Source organism: Gigantopelta aegis, chromosome 14, assembly GCF_016097555.1.
Source record: "Gigantopelta aegis isolate Gae_Host chromosome 14, Gae_host_genome, whole genome shotgun sequence".
In the NCBI taxonomy this organism is placed as follows: domain Eukaryota; kingdom Metazoa; phylum Mollusca; class Gastropoda; order Neomphalida; family Peltospiridae; genus Gigantopelta; species Gigantopelta aegis.
Genome location: NC_054712.1, coordinates 48,108,221 through 48,123,047, shown reverse-complemented (window position 1 = coordinate 48,123,047; position 14,827 = coordinate 48,108,221). Strand labels below are relative to the sequence as shown.

At 40.3% G+C, this 14,827-nt stretch overlaps 1 protein-coding gene across 1 annotated transcript in view; it reads right to left on the bottom strand.

Moving 5' to 3' along the window:
- The window catches only part of LOC121388184 (ubiquitin carboxyl-terminal hydrolase CYLD-like), a 42,109-nt gene extending 40,564 nt beyond the window's left edge, over positions 1-1,545 (bottom strand). Inside the window, exon 1 of the mRNA XM_041519449.1 lies at positions 942-1,545. Coding sequence (XP_041375383.1) covers positions 942-1,415 — 474 coding nt within the window. The 5' untranslated portion in view covers positions 1,416-1,545. The remainder of the gene's footprint in view (positions 1-941) is intronic.
- Between the last annotated feature and the right edge of the window lie 13,282 nt (positions 1,546-14,827).

Below are 14,827 nucleotides of genomic sequence, written 5' to 3'. Positions count from 1 at the left end.
TTGTTTATTTGTCTTGAAACGCGATTAGTTCACATCGAAATTAGATTTTTCAAATGTTTCTAGGGGAGGGCCCCCAGACCCCCCGCTACTTCTTAAACTATTGAGGGCGCTGATATGTATGTTCGAAGTTAAGTTTAAAGTTTGTTTTGTTTAATGTCACCACTAGAGCACACTGATCATGTATTAAATCATTGCCACATTGGTTATTGGATGTCCAACATTTTATAATTTTGACATATACATGCACATGTAGTTATAGAGGAAGCCCGCTACATTTTTCCATTAGCAGCAAGGGATCTTTTATAATATGCACCATCACACAGACAGAATAGAACTACAGATTTTTTTATATACCACTGAATGGACTAAATGGAACAAGAAATAGTCCCAATGGGCCCACTGACAGGGATCGATCTTAGACCAATAGCACATCATGCAAGCGCTTTGCCACTGGGATACGTCTGGTACCCTACATATGTTGAATTACATTCATTATATTTGTACAACTAGCGAGTTACTTAATCCTAAAATACCATGTACACTGATTCTGGACTACACTCAAAATTCAAAGTAAGTATTTCTTGGTCTCCATACGCTCAAAATAGATCACACTACACAATTAGGGTGTTAAAAACGTGATAGTAGTTGCTATTTTGACCGCAATTGCTTAGAACGTTCAGAACTCGCTATAGGAATAATGAATGAATGAATGTTTAACGACACCCCAATAATGCGTTCGCAAGATTAACGTTGACTTGTGCTTGCACTGGCAGTTGACATTAATCTTGATGAACTAAACTGTCAACAGTCAGAGTACTCAGGCCACTAAGTAGGCTACTTGGCCTACTGTCAAATAGGCCTATAACAGTGTTAAATCCATATAATTGAAAAGTTGTTGGTAATAAGTTAAAATAAATACGGTTAAATATATTAAAACATACTAGCTCGATTCCAAAAAATATCCCATCACTATCAGGCACACGTCCACGGTATCTGACAGTTCCTTCCAACTCGGTATCATGATTTTTCATCTTCACAAAAACTCGGTCCCCTAACTTGATAGACTGAGCCTCGCTCAACCATTCCTTGTCTTGGTAAACTGCCAAACGCTCTGCGCAATTTGGAATCGAAATAAGTAGATCCAGAATATTTCGTTCTACCAATTCTGCTTCGCCTGGAATACATGTCAACTGAATTGTATTACTATTAGCGTCTGGTCCTGTCTCGAATGTCTCGAGAACGAAGATGTATTCATCTCTTTTTGTCGACTGTTCAATCAGAAATAACAGAGTTCCAGCAAGCACCTCGCTTTTTGACCGTGAGCTCGATCTCAAAGAAATCATATACTTGTCTTTTTTCTTTCCAGTCTTTTTGACAAGAAGAATGAAAAATTGTGAAACATCATCACTCATCATTAGCGACCTATATCTAAGTTAGGACATAGATCTACTAAACTTCAAGAAACAGGAACTAGAAAATCAACCTTCCTCAAACATAACTTGGAAATTCCACAGCGTCATATCTATTATCAACAGCTTACATGAGCTAGCGAATATTCCTAGCATCTATCAAACATAAGAACTTCAGCGTAATAATTTATCCTTTAGTCGGACCTTTCTACTAGTCAACCAACGTACCAAAGTCATTTCGTACCATCCATTTCGTACCTACTTTTTACCATCTCGTACCATAATGTTTGGTCATTTCGTACAATAGTCATTTGGTCATTTTATACCATAGTCGTTTCGTACCATAGTGCTTTGGTAATTTTGTACCACAGTCATTTCGTACTCGGTATCTTATTTTTGTCATGTTATGCCAGTTCTTATTTTTATTGTTGACGTGTAAACATACCTTGTAAAGTGAGCAAATGAATAAAGGTTTAAATGAATAAGAGAAGTAAATTAACGACGAAATGTGTTTCAGTGGCAATCAACCCTATTGAATTCACTTTTCTGAACATATACATGTATATTGCCACATGAAGGTGATAGTGTATTTTTAAGACGAACTGATAATTAACCCATGGCACTTTTGATCATTTCATATGATACACACACACATTTTATATAGGCCTACGCCCTTAGCCCACTGTCTTTATTAAGGGGTGGGGCTTCAATACAGTTGCATTCAACTAAGCTGCACAATAAATGATTGAGGTACGAAATGACAAAATAACTATGGTACGAATTGACTGGTTATCGTTTACGGAGTGCATATACTTTTCATAGTTTGGCCTTCGTAACTTCATTTTGTTGGAAACTTCTCTGACCTATGAAGAAACATAATTGTGAATTTGGTCATTCTACCCCCACCCCAAGAGTTTAAGGGAAGCTTAAGGGACCGAACACGGAAAAAAATTAAGTCAATAATATATGTTAACGTTTTCTTCCTCCATAAATGCCAAGTCTTGGCATATGGAAAAATTAATTTGTGAATTTTGTCATTTATACACACACACACACACACACACACACACACACACATACCACCACCACCACCACCCGGACCTCACCGGCAGGGCTTAAAAGGTTTTTTTTAAAACCATTTATATGGCCGTAGTGGGTGGGCAGGGCACAACAAGTCACCATCTTCAGACTGAGAACAGGACATTGTCAGCTCCTCTCACATCTCTTCAGGTTGACAATCTCTTACACGGACGAGTGCCCGTGTGGCAAGTACTCAAGTACTCGTGGAGACCCTACTGTTATTAGATGGGTTACCAAAATTTTAGCTCATTTCCTCTAGCCTTCCCCTGTTTATATATGTTGTCTGGGGACGACCTATAAACAGGAGAGGGCTAGAGGACACTCAAGCTATTAACACTTGTGTAAGTAGTCCGAGTACTCTGAATGTAAGAGAGCTAGACGGACATTTGGACGGTTATGGCGCTCTCGTTACAGTCAGAGTCCTAGCCCGAGTACTCTGACTGTAAGAGAGCTAGACGGACATTTGGACGGTTATGGCGCTCTCGTTGTACGGACCTGAGTGCAATAAAATTCTTGTGAAGGTTGTTGGCAGTACAAATTATGAGGAGAGCCGGTCAGAACGATCGGAAACGGAAAAACGGTATGGCGTATTATAGTATAGATATACTAATGCCAAAACAGTGGTCTAACAGTTGTCAAAAAGCTTCTCAAAGAATAGCAAGTATAAGAATTTTTTAATAAAGGTGTAACACGATATTAACATCTTGTGATTTTTATGAATCCACCACTGATTTTCATGCATCCACTCTTTTTAAATTTGGAGGGGTTTACATCTCCTCTACCCCAACCCCACTCCAACCTCTTTAGAAGTATTGAAGCAATAGGCATATTGCACATGACATCTGAAAAATGACTGGTCACTGCTTCTTACAAAATAATTATTATGCCAATCAACCGATAATTTTGTTATAAAATGTTCGCTATATGTTTTCGCTAGTTTCACTTTTCCTTCTGTAGCGTTCCTGGTTTTCAGTCTGTCTATCTTTCCATATTTTCCTTGGTTATTATATTCAGTTAAGATTCTGATTATATCTCTTACTAATTACATTAACAGCATGATCTAACTCTACTCACTTATGAATATCATGAACGTTATTTTCTCATTGCTACGAGGGATAATACAATACAATACAATACAATAACTTTATTTCCATGTTCATATATGTATAATAAAAACAGTCTGGTTGACCAGCAAAAATAAAGTACATAAAATTAAACGCTAACATCAAAAAAACACAACTAAACTACAACTCTTGTTTAATAAAGTACATGTAGTGTAACAGGTTCTATTGTCTTTTGTCTGTTCTTCAATATTTGGTTAATTAAAATGAATAAATATTATTAAGTGGCAGGGGGTCTAGTTAGAAGGCTAGTTCGTGCTGTGTCCAAATCGGAGCAGAGTTGTGCGACTGTAATGAGTTGTGTTTTAGGGCAGTTGATGATATAATAACATTTTTCGTATTTATTTAGTGTTTGGAATATTGGGAATTCTTGTGTGAGTGTAATAAAATATTTTCTCCTGTTCGTTTCTAGCTGTTTGCATTCCACGAGAAAATGTGTCTCATCTTCCACTGCCTCTTTGCAAAGCTTGCAGAGTCGGTCTTTTCTGAGAATATTGTGATACCTGCCTCTTTCGATTTCGAGGCGGTGTGCACATATTCTAATTTTAGTTACATGTCTTCTTAGGTTACAATTATTTAATGTTTCGAGGTATAGGGCAAGTTGATATGGTCGTACTATGTGTTTATAATATAACAGTTTTTCGGAGTCTTTTAATTTTTGTTTAAAAGTATTGCCTGTAGTTGTGTTGTAGTTTTTCGGTTACTAGTTTGTTGAGAGTTTTCTTGTTTTTTGGTGTAGTGTCAATAGCTGTTATGTCGATGCAGTTTTTCTTAAGCATGTTTGTTGTGTAGTTGTGAAAGCTGTTTTTGTTATTGTTATCAAGTAGCTTGCTGTATTGAGCTGCATCAAGTAGAAGTGTGCGTTCTTGAGGTAGATTTTGTAGATGTGCCCAGTAGCTTATAATTTTCTGATTTATTTCATTTATTAGTGGGTATCTGCCTAGTTCACTTTTACATGCAATATTGGTTGTGTTTCTTCCTACCTGTAAGTTGAATTTGCAAAATTTTATATGTACTTTTTCGAATGGTTCCGATTCTAAAATGTCTAGTAGTTTATTAGGGTCATGTATTTTCATCTTATTATTTAGTTCAATGCCCCAGATTTCACAGTTATAGAGAAGGATCGGTTTGATTAGGGTGTCGAATAGTTTGTTATAATAAGTGTCGTGCAACCGTTTTAAATGTTGTCGGCAGAAGTCCGTGCAAGAGTGTGGCCTGACTGAATCAACCAATCAGGTTGGTCAGGTTAGATCATTTTTCGACGCACGTTATTCATCCCCACTTGCGCTCGGGTTGTTTTTCTGTGAGGTTAGTTTTTGTGTGCTGTGTTGTTTTTCGTTTTATATATATGTAAACATGTTTGCTTCCATTCCTAGCTGTCTGCCCATTTATACATACATTTAACCAATGTATATCCTATAAGTTTCGGTTATTAAAATTATAAATTAACTACGTAAAGCGAGTCGGGCAATGACCCGTGTTACGTGTAAGGTGTAATCGTCCCATATATAATTCCGTGTTTTTACCGTGCACGAACTGTCCGCTTAATCGTTTTGGCTGAGTTCGAGAACGGACGACCCGTCTGAATAAATTAAACCTGATTAAATTAGGATCTCGTTGATTTTAATAAGCGGTCTTCGTCATTGTCGATGGTTTGTAACCCCATTCCGAATAAGTGAGTCCTAATTATATGGATTAACGACTGCTTTAATAGGGTGTTTTGGTTAAAAATAGCTTTGAAGGGGGCTGTCCAATATATATGATTTAACGGAGTTCGTGTACACCGGCATGGATGGGTAATCGTGTAAGGTGTAGAGCCTAATTATTTGGTGTGGGCTGTCCTGCAGATGTAAATTTAATTCCGCGAATATTCTCTTTGTCGGGATTATCCACGACACATTCATACACGTCCCTAAATATAAATATTTATTTGTATGGATATGTGGGTGTAAATTTACTTATTTAGTGGTAGTCAATTCATATATGGATTCTTAGAGGACTACCATACATATTTGTTATTTGTTTGTACTCCCTCGAATAAATGTGTAATCTGTTTATTTGTTAGTTTGGGTTTTCTGTGCTAGTCAAATAGGTCTGGTTTATAGTAATTTTAGCCTTCTAGAGAATTATTAATAGACTCTTAGTACCAGCAAAAGTCTACAACCGAAAGGGGTAGCCGAACCCGTTGTCCCCAGATTGGGACCCGAAAGTTAAATTTCATTACACTTCCATAGTTAGCTCCCTTGTCCCTTTACCTTTTTTAATCTCCAGGTTGAGCTCCACCATGATTTCAATACATTTTCTACTTTAAAATATATTGTCAGGGTACCCACAGAATTTTCAAATTAAAATTCCCTGTATTTTCCCTTAATTTTCCCTGTTGTAAAATATGTTTTCCTGTCTGATATCCATGATTTGTTATTGTTTACAAGGGCCTCCTGCCACCCAAAATAGTCACGCCTTCACCTCCAAATAGCATATTCAACATAAAAGTAAAGTTTGTTTTATTTAACGACGCCACTAGAGCACATTGATTTTTTATCTTATCATCGGCTATTGGACGTCAAACATATGGTCATTCTGACACTGTTTTTAGAGGAAACCCGCTGTCGCCACATAGGCTACTCTTTTTACGACAGGCAGCAAGGGATATTTTATTTGCGCTTCCCACAGGCAGGATAGCACAAACCATGGCCTTTGTTGAACCAGTTATGGATCACTGGTCGGTGCAAGTGGTTTACACCTACCCATTGAGCCTTGCGGAGCACTCACTCATGGTTTGGAGTCGGTATCTGGATTAAAAATCCCCTTCTCCCCTCCACACACATTGAAGAAGGAAATGTTTTATTTAACGACGCACTCAACACATATTTACGGTTATATGGCGTCAGGCATATGGTTAAGGACCACACAGATATTGAGGAAACCCACTGTCGCCACTTCATGGGCTGCTCTTTTCGATTAGCAGCAAGGGATCTTTTATATGCACCATCCCACAGACAGGGTAATACATACCACGACATTTGATATGCCAGTCGTGGTGCACTGGCTGGAACGAAAAATAGCCCGATAGGCCAACTGACGGGGCTTGATCCCAGACCAACCGCGTATCGAGCGAGCGCTTTACCACTGGTCTACGTCTCGCCCCCACACACATTGATGTTTTAATCATTTTTTCAGTAGTCATCGATAATCATTTGATAATTCTGACATATAGAACTTTTAGCGGAAATCCGCTATAGATACATTTTATTTTCCATTAGCAGCAAGCTCCGCCCTTAGATACTAATATACTGGATAGGACGGGGAAAAACTTTGTGGGATAAAATGCAGAGCCGGTTTATTCTAGTAGCACATGTAGCACGTGCTACGGGTTCCGCGCTTCAGGGAGCCCCGCGGTGATGTGTAGGTTTATTTTCCCCCTCTCCCTGATGGGGTTGCAAAATATATATCTTGGGAAGGAGGCCCTCTGTTATTTGTGCTACAGGCCGCGCGGATCCTTAAACCGGCTCGGAGTACAATACCATATCTTCGAGAGGTATGTTGTTTGATATTTTGGAGGTGTTTTTTTCATGTGGGTGTTTGGTTTTGGGTTTTTATTTTAATGTTTTCTTCTTCTTAGTTTAGCTTCTTTTTTCCCAAGGTTCAATGGTCCGAAGGTTCAGTATTCCGAAGGTTCAATGGTCCGAAGGTTAAGTAGTCGGAAGGTTCAATGGTCCGAAAGAGAAAGAGAAATAGCCCAATGTGCCCACCGACGGGGATCGATCCCCAACCGACCGCGAATCAAGCCAGCGTTTTACCACTGGTCTACGTCCCGTCCCCATAATCACGAAGAATGGCAAAAGGACAGTGTCAAATGCACTAAACAAATGTGAATTCTTTTCAGTAATCACTAAGCGTACCTCTGTGTAAACCGTGTTAGGCAACCGTGTGAGAAATATGTTATCACACGACAATATGATACATGTTCGATATCAATTTAAAGACATCTGATTGGCTTCTTAAATATCAGTCAAAGCCAACCACTGAGATTATGGCTACACACGTCAATTTCTATTTTCAGATGACGTACAATTCAACAGTGTATATTATATGCAAACGAGAGCGCAGTATATAACTTGGTTCAAAATATGTTTTAATTTTTTTTTAAACCTGTATTTTAAAGATAAAGCTCTCATGTCAGTTTAAGAGTTAGATACAATTTATCTCGCATTTTAAACAAATTGTATTCAACTCGCCTTCGCTACCATTGGCGTAGCCAGATTTTTATACTGAAGGGGGACCAAAAGAAAGAAAGAAATTAAACGACGCATTCAACACATTTTATTTACGGTTATATAGCGTCAGACATATGGTTAAGGACCACACAGATTTTGAGAGGAAACCCGCTATCGCCACTACATGGGCTACTCTTTCCGATTAGCAGCAAGGGATCTTTTATTTGCACTTCCCACAGGCAGGATAGCACAAACCATGGCCTTTGTTGAACCAGTTGTGGATCACTGGTCGGTGCAAGTGGTTTACACCTGCCCATTGAGCCTTGCGGAGCACTCTCAGGGTTTGGAGTCGGTATCTGGATTAAAAATCCCATGCCTTGACTGGGATCCGAACCCAGTACCTACCAGCCTGTAGACCGATAGCCTAACCACGACGCCACCGAGGCCGGTTTATATGCATCATCCCACAGACAAAATATTACATACCACGGTCTTTGTTACAATGGCTGGAATGAAAAATAGCCCACCGACGGGGATCGATCGTGCATTAGACGAGCGCTTCACCACTGAGCTACGGCACGGCCCCTTGTTCATCGGGCGACAGACGAATATAAACTGTGGTTGGAAAAAAAGAGGTGTGCTTGGAGAGAGCATAGTCCCCCTTCCTGTTTCCCAGGTAACGCCAGTGTTGGCTCCTTGGGTACAGTTTGAAGCATCTCGGAAGCTAATAGGTATGTAACGATTATTCATGTAGTATTCTCTGTTTATCCAACAATATTCTAGTCACGATTCATACGCTTGGCGATGCTATTAATCTATGATTATATAAATAATATAACAAAAAGAATGCCCATTTTAAGAGTGGATATTTGAAAACGTAAGCCACACTTGGATAGGCCAGTGGTATAGTTAATAAAAACGAAATGTTTTTTAATTAAAATAACTTTATTGAAGTCCAACAGTTAAAACTCCTATATACAGTTACGGTTTCCATGATATAATGTCGAATACTAATGCAAAATAAAAGCACACTGTAGTACAGTGTTTCAGATCAATGAACCTTCGAACTATTGAACGTTCGGACTATAGAACGGTCCTTACTGAAAGAAAAAAAGGAATGTTTTATTCAACGACGCACTCGACACATTTTATTTACGGTTATATGACGTCAAACATATGGTTAAGGACCACACAGATATTGAGAGAGGAAACCCGCTGTCGCCACTTCATGGGCTACTCGTTTCTATTAGCAGCAAGGGATCTTTTATATGCACCATCCCACAGAAAGGGTAGTACATACCACGGCCTTTGATATACCAGTCGTAGGGATCGCAGCTTTTATGTTAATTGATAATTACTAAAAGGAAAAATAAAGTGTGGTACCTGCTTAGTATGCGTCACTACTGAACACTTGAACGAAGAAAAAATGTGGTAGGCTAGATGGAACCGTTGGACACGGCTGTGACATTGTCATTACCGTATCGCCATTGTCATCTCAGTATTTAGCCGATAACGGTAATGATGTATTTTGATCACGAGAACGACACTGACAGTTCTTTGAAATCTCTATGTTCCCAGACTTTAAAAATAGTTTGTTTTGTTTAACGACACCACTAGAGCACACTGCTTAATTAATCATCGGCTATTGCATGTCAAACATTTCGTAATTCTGACACGTAGTCATCGGAGGAAACCCGCTACATTTTCCCTAATGCAGCAAAGGATCTTTTATATGCACTTGTCCACAGACAAATAAAAAGCACATACCACGGCCTTTGACCAGTTGTGGTACATTAGCTGGAACGAGAAAAAACCCAATCAGTTGAATGGACCCACTGAGGTGATTTGATTCTGCGATGCAAGCACCTCAAGCGAGCACTCGACCGACTGAGCTAAGCAATAAAAAGCACATATTATTTGACAAATATTTGACAAAACACCGTTTGACTATGTATATTATTATTATAAATAATAATCATACATACAGCCTGTCGTACGCGTATCCGCACACATCACATGTAAACACGTACGCGAGTGCTATTGGGCTAATATATTGCTTAGAGCACCCTCCCCACCCCCGTGCAATGGCGTAGCCAGCATGAGGCAGATGAGGCGCTTGCCTCGTCTGGAATGACCCCAGATTTATCTTATTTTTCCCATGACATTGATATTTAGTTTACAGGTCTGTTTGCCTGGCGGGTTTTTTTTTCCTCTCGGCTACGCCACAGCCGTGGGATATGTGGGGTTTTTTTTAAAGAAGGCAACCGACTATCATAAACCGATTTATTACATCTCGCAGATTAATAAAATTCTTGGTGCCAATCTTGCATTTTTGGCCAGGCGTCAAAGTGAAATCATCGCATATACTCTTCAAAAGAAGAAACGCAAAACCACATTGTCGTAACATTTGGAGAATTGATTTAATTATTGAATGGTGAGTCCGATAATTACCAAATGTTGCAGGATTGTTCACAATTCACTCTAGTCCATTGTGAGTGATAGGACACACCACCAAGGTCAAGGTCATCTGGAGTCAATACCGGGTGTGGCCTCCGCGTGTGTTGACAACTGCCTGGCACCGCCTGCCCATTGAAGCAACCAGAGTACGGATGACGTCCCGGGGGAGGGTGGCCCACTCGGCCTGCAAGGCTGCTGCCAGCTCGGGCAGGGTCTGGGGCTGTGGTTGTCGCTGTCGGTCCAACTCGTCCCATAGATGCTCAATTGGGTTCAAATCCGGTGATATCGATGGCCAAGGAAGGACATTAATGTTGTTGTTCTGTAGGAAAGCCGTTGTGAGACGTGCTGTGTGAGGCCTGGCGTTGTCATGTTGGAACACTGCGTTGGCGTTGGCCATAACTGGAACGATGTGTGGCCGGAGGATCTGGTCAATGTAGCCCTGTGCATTCAGGTTGCCCTGCACGTGGACCAGGTCAGTTCTGCCAGTGTGTGAGATGGCTGCCCACACCATGACACTACCCCCGCCGAATCTGTCCACTTCCTGCACGCAGTTTGCCGCATAACGTTCACCACGACGCCTATACACGCGACATCTTCCATCATGACGTCGGAGCAGAAATCGGGACTCGTCATTGAACCACACCTGTCTCCATCGCAGTTGAGGCCATTGTCGATGAATCTGGCACCACTGCAGTCGGAGTCGACGGTGTTGGTGTTAAGATGACACCTCGAACTGGACGTCTGGCACGAATTCCTACCTCACGTAGGCGGTTCCGTACGGTCTGGTCGGATATCCTGCGCAAACCTGGTATTGCTGCGGCTGTGGAGGTGGCAGTAGTCAATCGTTCCCGAAGGTGGCGTAGCGGTCCTGCCCGGGGGTAGTGACACGTGGTCGACCGGATCTAGGGAGGTCACGTGTTGATCCATGTTGCTGGTAACGGTCCCACAGTCTGGAGATGGTGCTTGGGGACACATGGAATGCCCTGGCAACGGCCGTTCTGGATTCGCCTGCGTCTAGTCGGCCGATGGCATTGTTTCTCTGCGGTTCACCGAGACGTGGCATGCCCTGGATTGTCAACTGTCGGCCAGATACAGAGGCCAGGCAAGCGAACACCCTGCACTTTTATACTGTCGGTGTTCATGTTGCACGTGCAGACAACGCACGTGCAGTGGTGACATGGTTTGCACGTGGCTGCGTTTTTGCGAATATTCACATTTTGGAACTTTATTGTACAGTAGCTGCGTTTTATCGAATGTAACCGTGGGAATGTGTTTGGGACATGCAATGACCTTATATTCACAAAGCATGAACCGGTAGGAAACATAAAATCGGAGTTATAACCCATTTGTACCTTTTGCGTTTCTTTTTTTGAAGAGTATATGTTGGCCAATTAGAAAATCTTATGTCTAAAATGAATCATAAAAACTACGACCAAACCACACGAACAAGATACAAAAATTATTATAATAATTATCGTAAGTAGTTTATGTGCAACTAAATTAATTTTTTTTTACTAAAAGTACTGCGATCATTTTAAATCTGTTATGGATAGGATGTTTTCTCTAGTTTTTAAAAAAACATATCTTAAAGGGACATTCCTGAGTTTGCTACAATTTTTAAGATGTTATCGACTAACAGAGACTTTTTAACGAGTGTAATTACATATCAAATATATTTTTTTGCATAAAATATTAGTGGCTGTATATTAAACGTGTTTCTGATCGTTCTAATATTTGTACTAGGTTAAATTTCACTTCATTTCCTAAAACATTTTTTTTCGTACGCACGAAATTATATGAAAACAAAATCCAGTTTGTACTTCTTAAAAATATTAAGACGACCAGAAACACATTGAATATACAGACACTGATATTCTAAACAAGAAAATATATTTAATATATATAAGTTTAATCGTACAAATATTTTATTAGTCGGAAAAATCTTACAATGCAGCAAACTCGGGAATGTCCCTTTAATATAATTCAATGGCAGCAAACACCAAACATTTGCAGGATTTTATGGTGTTTTTTTCCAGTGGAAACTATAGGAAATATTCCTTCCTGTGTAATAAAACTATATTGTTCAAACAAGAAAATTGTAATTTGTGTATTTATAGTCATGAAGCATAACAGTATTTTGTGTTTGTAATTGTTTGATTCAGTAAATTTGCCGATATCCACATTTAAAGGGACTTTCCTGAGTTTTCCAACCTAGCAAGTCTACCGTTTGTTTTCCCCCTCCCCACCACCACCCCCCAACAAAATAAACATACAACCGGTTTTGTTTACATACTATATTAGATTAACGTTTTTTAAATACATTTGGAATGATCCATGGACAAATTATTTCAACTTTCAATTTGGCCTTTGGAAGAAATAATAAATTATTTCAGACAAAAATCGATATTTTACAACACATTACGATGTCCAGAAATGCATTGGTTATTAAAAAAGATATTTTTATTTTTAGCAAGACAGTGTAAGTATATTGTAATTTAAATAATGTACACATATTTTATTGGCCAAAAACAAACTCCGATATTACATTACAGTATGTTTGTTTTAGATGTAGACATCATCTTCACATCTTCACGAAGGTGGCAAAGTCGTCATGATTTGACAAAATCTGAAGCATTGTCAGGATTGTCCATATATCACTACGTCAAATCATGTTAAAATCCAATCGATTGGCTCGTACCAGAATAGACAATTGCATAGCAACTGATGAAATCGTAATTTTAATTGTCTGGTCACAATCAGCTATTCTCGTACAAGGCACTCGTATTGTGTGGCGTCGCCTTCTAAGGTATTTTTTGCGTGTTTTTAAATATATACTACTCTAAAGAATTTAAGGGTCAAAAATGTATAACCAAATAAGTTTCAGAGTGTATTAGATTGATGATGTAAACTACACCAACATTTTTATTTATTGTTCCATATTTACAAAAAAACACAAATAAACGTCACTGTATACAAGAAAGTCACATGACATGCTGTCAAAGTTGAAGGTTGTCGAACATGGAGTTTACACATTAGAACATTCGTTTAATAGTGTGTGAATCCACCCCTGGCGCGAATACACTCGACACATCGTTGCCTCATGCTGTTGATCAGACGTCTTAAGAACTCTTGGGGAATGGCCTGCCACTCTGCCATAAGAAGTTGACCCAGATCATGAAGGTTGGCCGGAGGGGCATGGTTATTCCGAACTCTCCTGCCTAATTCGTCCCAGGCGTTCTCTATTGGGGCCAAGTCAGGCGAATATGCTGGCCAATCCATCCTGACGATACCACCCTGGCGCGGTGGGGTCTGGCATTGTCATCCTGCAGAACTGCCCCGCCGCCAATCTGCTGAAGGCCTGGGAGAACCAACGGCCGGATAATCTCATTCAGATAGCGGATTCCATTCAGATTGCCATCCACCACAGAGGGGGGTCCTGTGGTGGATAGAGATGCCGCCCCACACCATGACGCTGCCACCACCGAACCGGTGACGTTGTCTAACGTTAACGTCAGCGAAGCGCTCCCCAGGACGTCTGTAGACACGAACCCGACCGTCGTTGAACTGGAGATTAAACCTGGACTCGTCAGTGAACATCACTCGACCCCACTGAACACGTTGCCACCGCAGATGAAGCGTGCACCAGTGACGTCTGGCCGTTCTGTGACGTGGTAGGAGTGGTGGTCGAACAGCCTGGCGACGGCAGCGTAGATTATTGGCTCTCAGACGATTGCGTATGGTTTGATCAGACACTCGAGTTCCAGTCGCAGTCCGCAGATTGTCACGTAATCGGCGTGCAGTGGTTGTGCGTTGACGTAGAGCCATATTGGTGATGTAGCGGTCCTCTCTATTTGTAGTGCTTCGGGGTCTTCCCGAACGTGGACGATTTCGAACAGAATTCGTTGCTTGGTACCGTTGCCACAGTCGGCCAACGACACTCTGACTGACACCAAGTCTCAGAGCAACATTTCTTTGCGTATTGCCATCCTGAAGCCAAGCAATAGCCCATCCTCGATCTTCGATAGTCGGTTGAAGTCGTACCATTGTCGAATTTGGAGTGTGCACCGTACACTAACGCAAGCTCCAATTATACGGAAATTCAGCATTGGGAACATGGAATACACGTGCAAAGCGTGCAAATGAAGAGCTTTGTGAAAAAGCAAGTTATGGGCACTTAGCAGACCTTTCGCTTTCGCCCTAATTTACGTGCAAATGTAAGCATGTTTTCGCCATTAGAACTAGTCGACAGTGTCAATGACTGGATTTTAATTCATTTATGGGTTGCTTAGACCCACTTTCGTCAAAATGGAACAATACCATGCGTGACATTATGGTCTAGCTAATATAACTGACATTCAGAAAATAATGTCGAAAATATCGTCTGACCCTTAAATTCTTTTGAGTAGTAGTTGTTAAATGTTAATGCATATTTGAAGAACCCATCTGTAGATTCTAAGCAGTGTTAAAAATACTCTTGTAAGTAGTTGTACTGGCGCGAAATATGATTTAATAATTTTGTTATAACAGATGCAAGAAACAAATA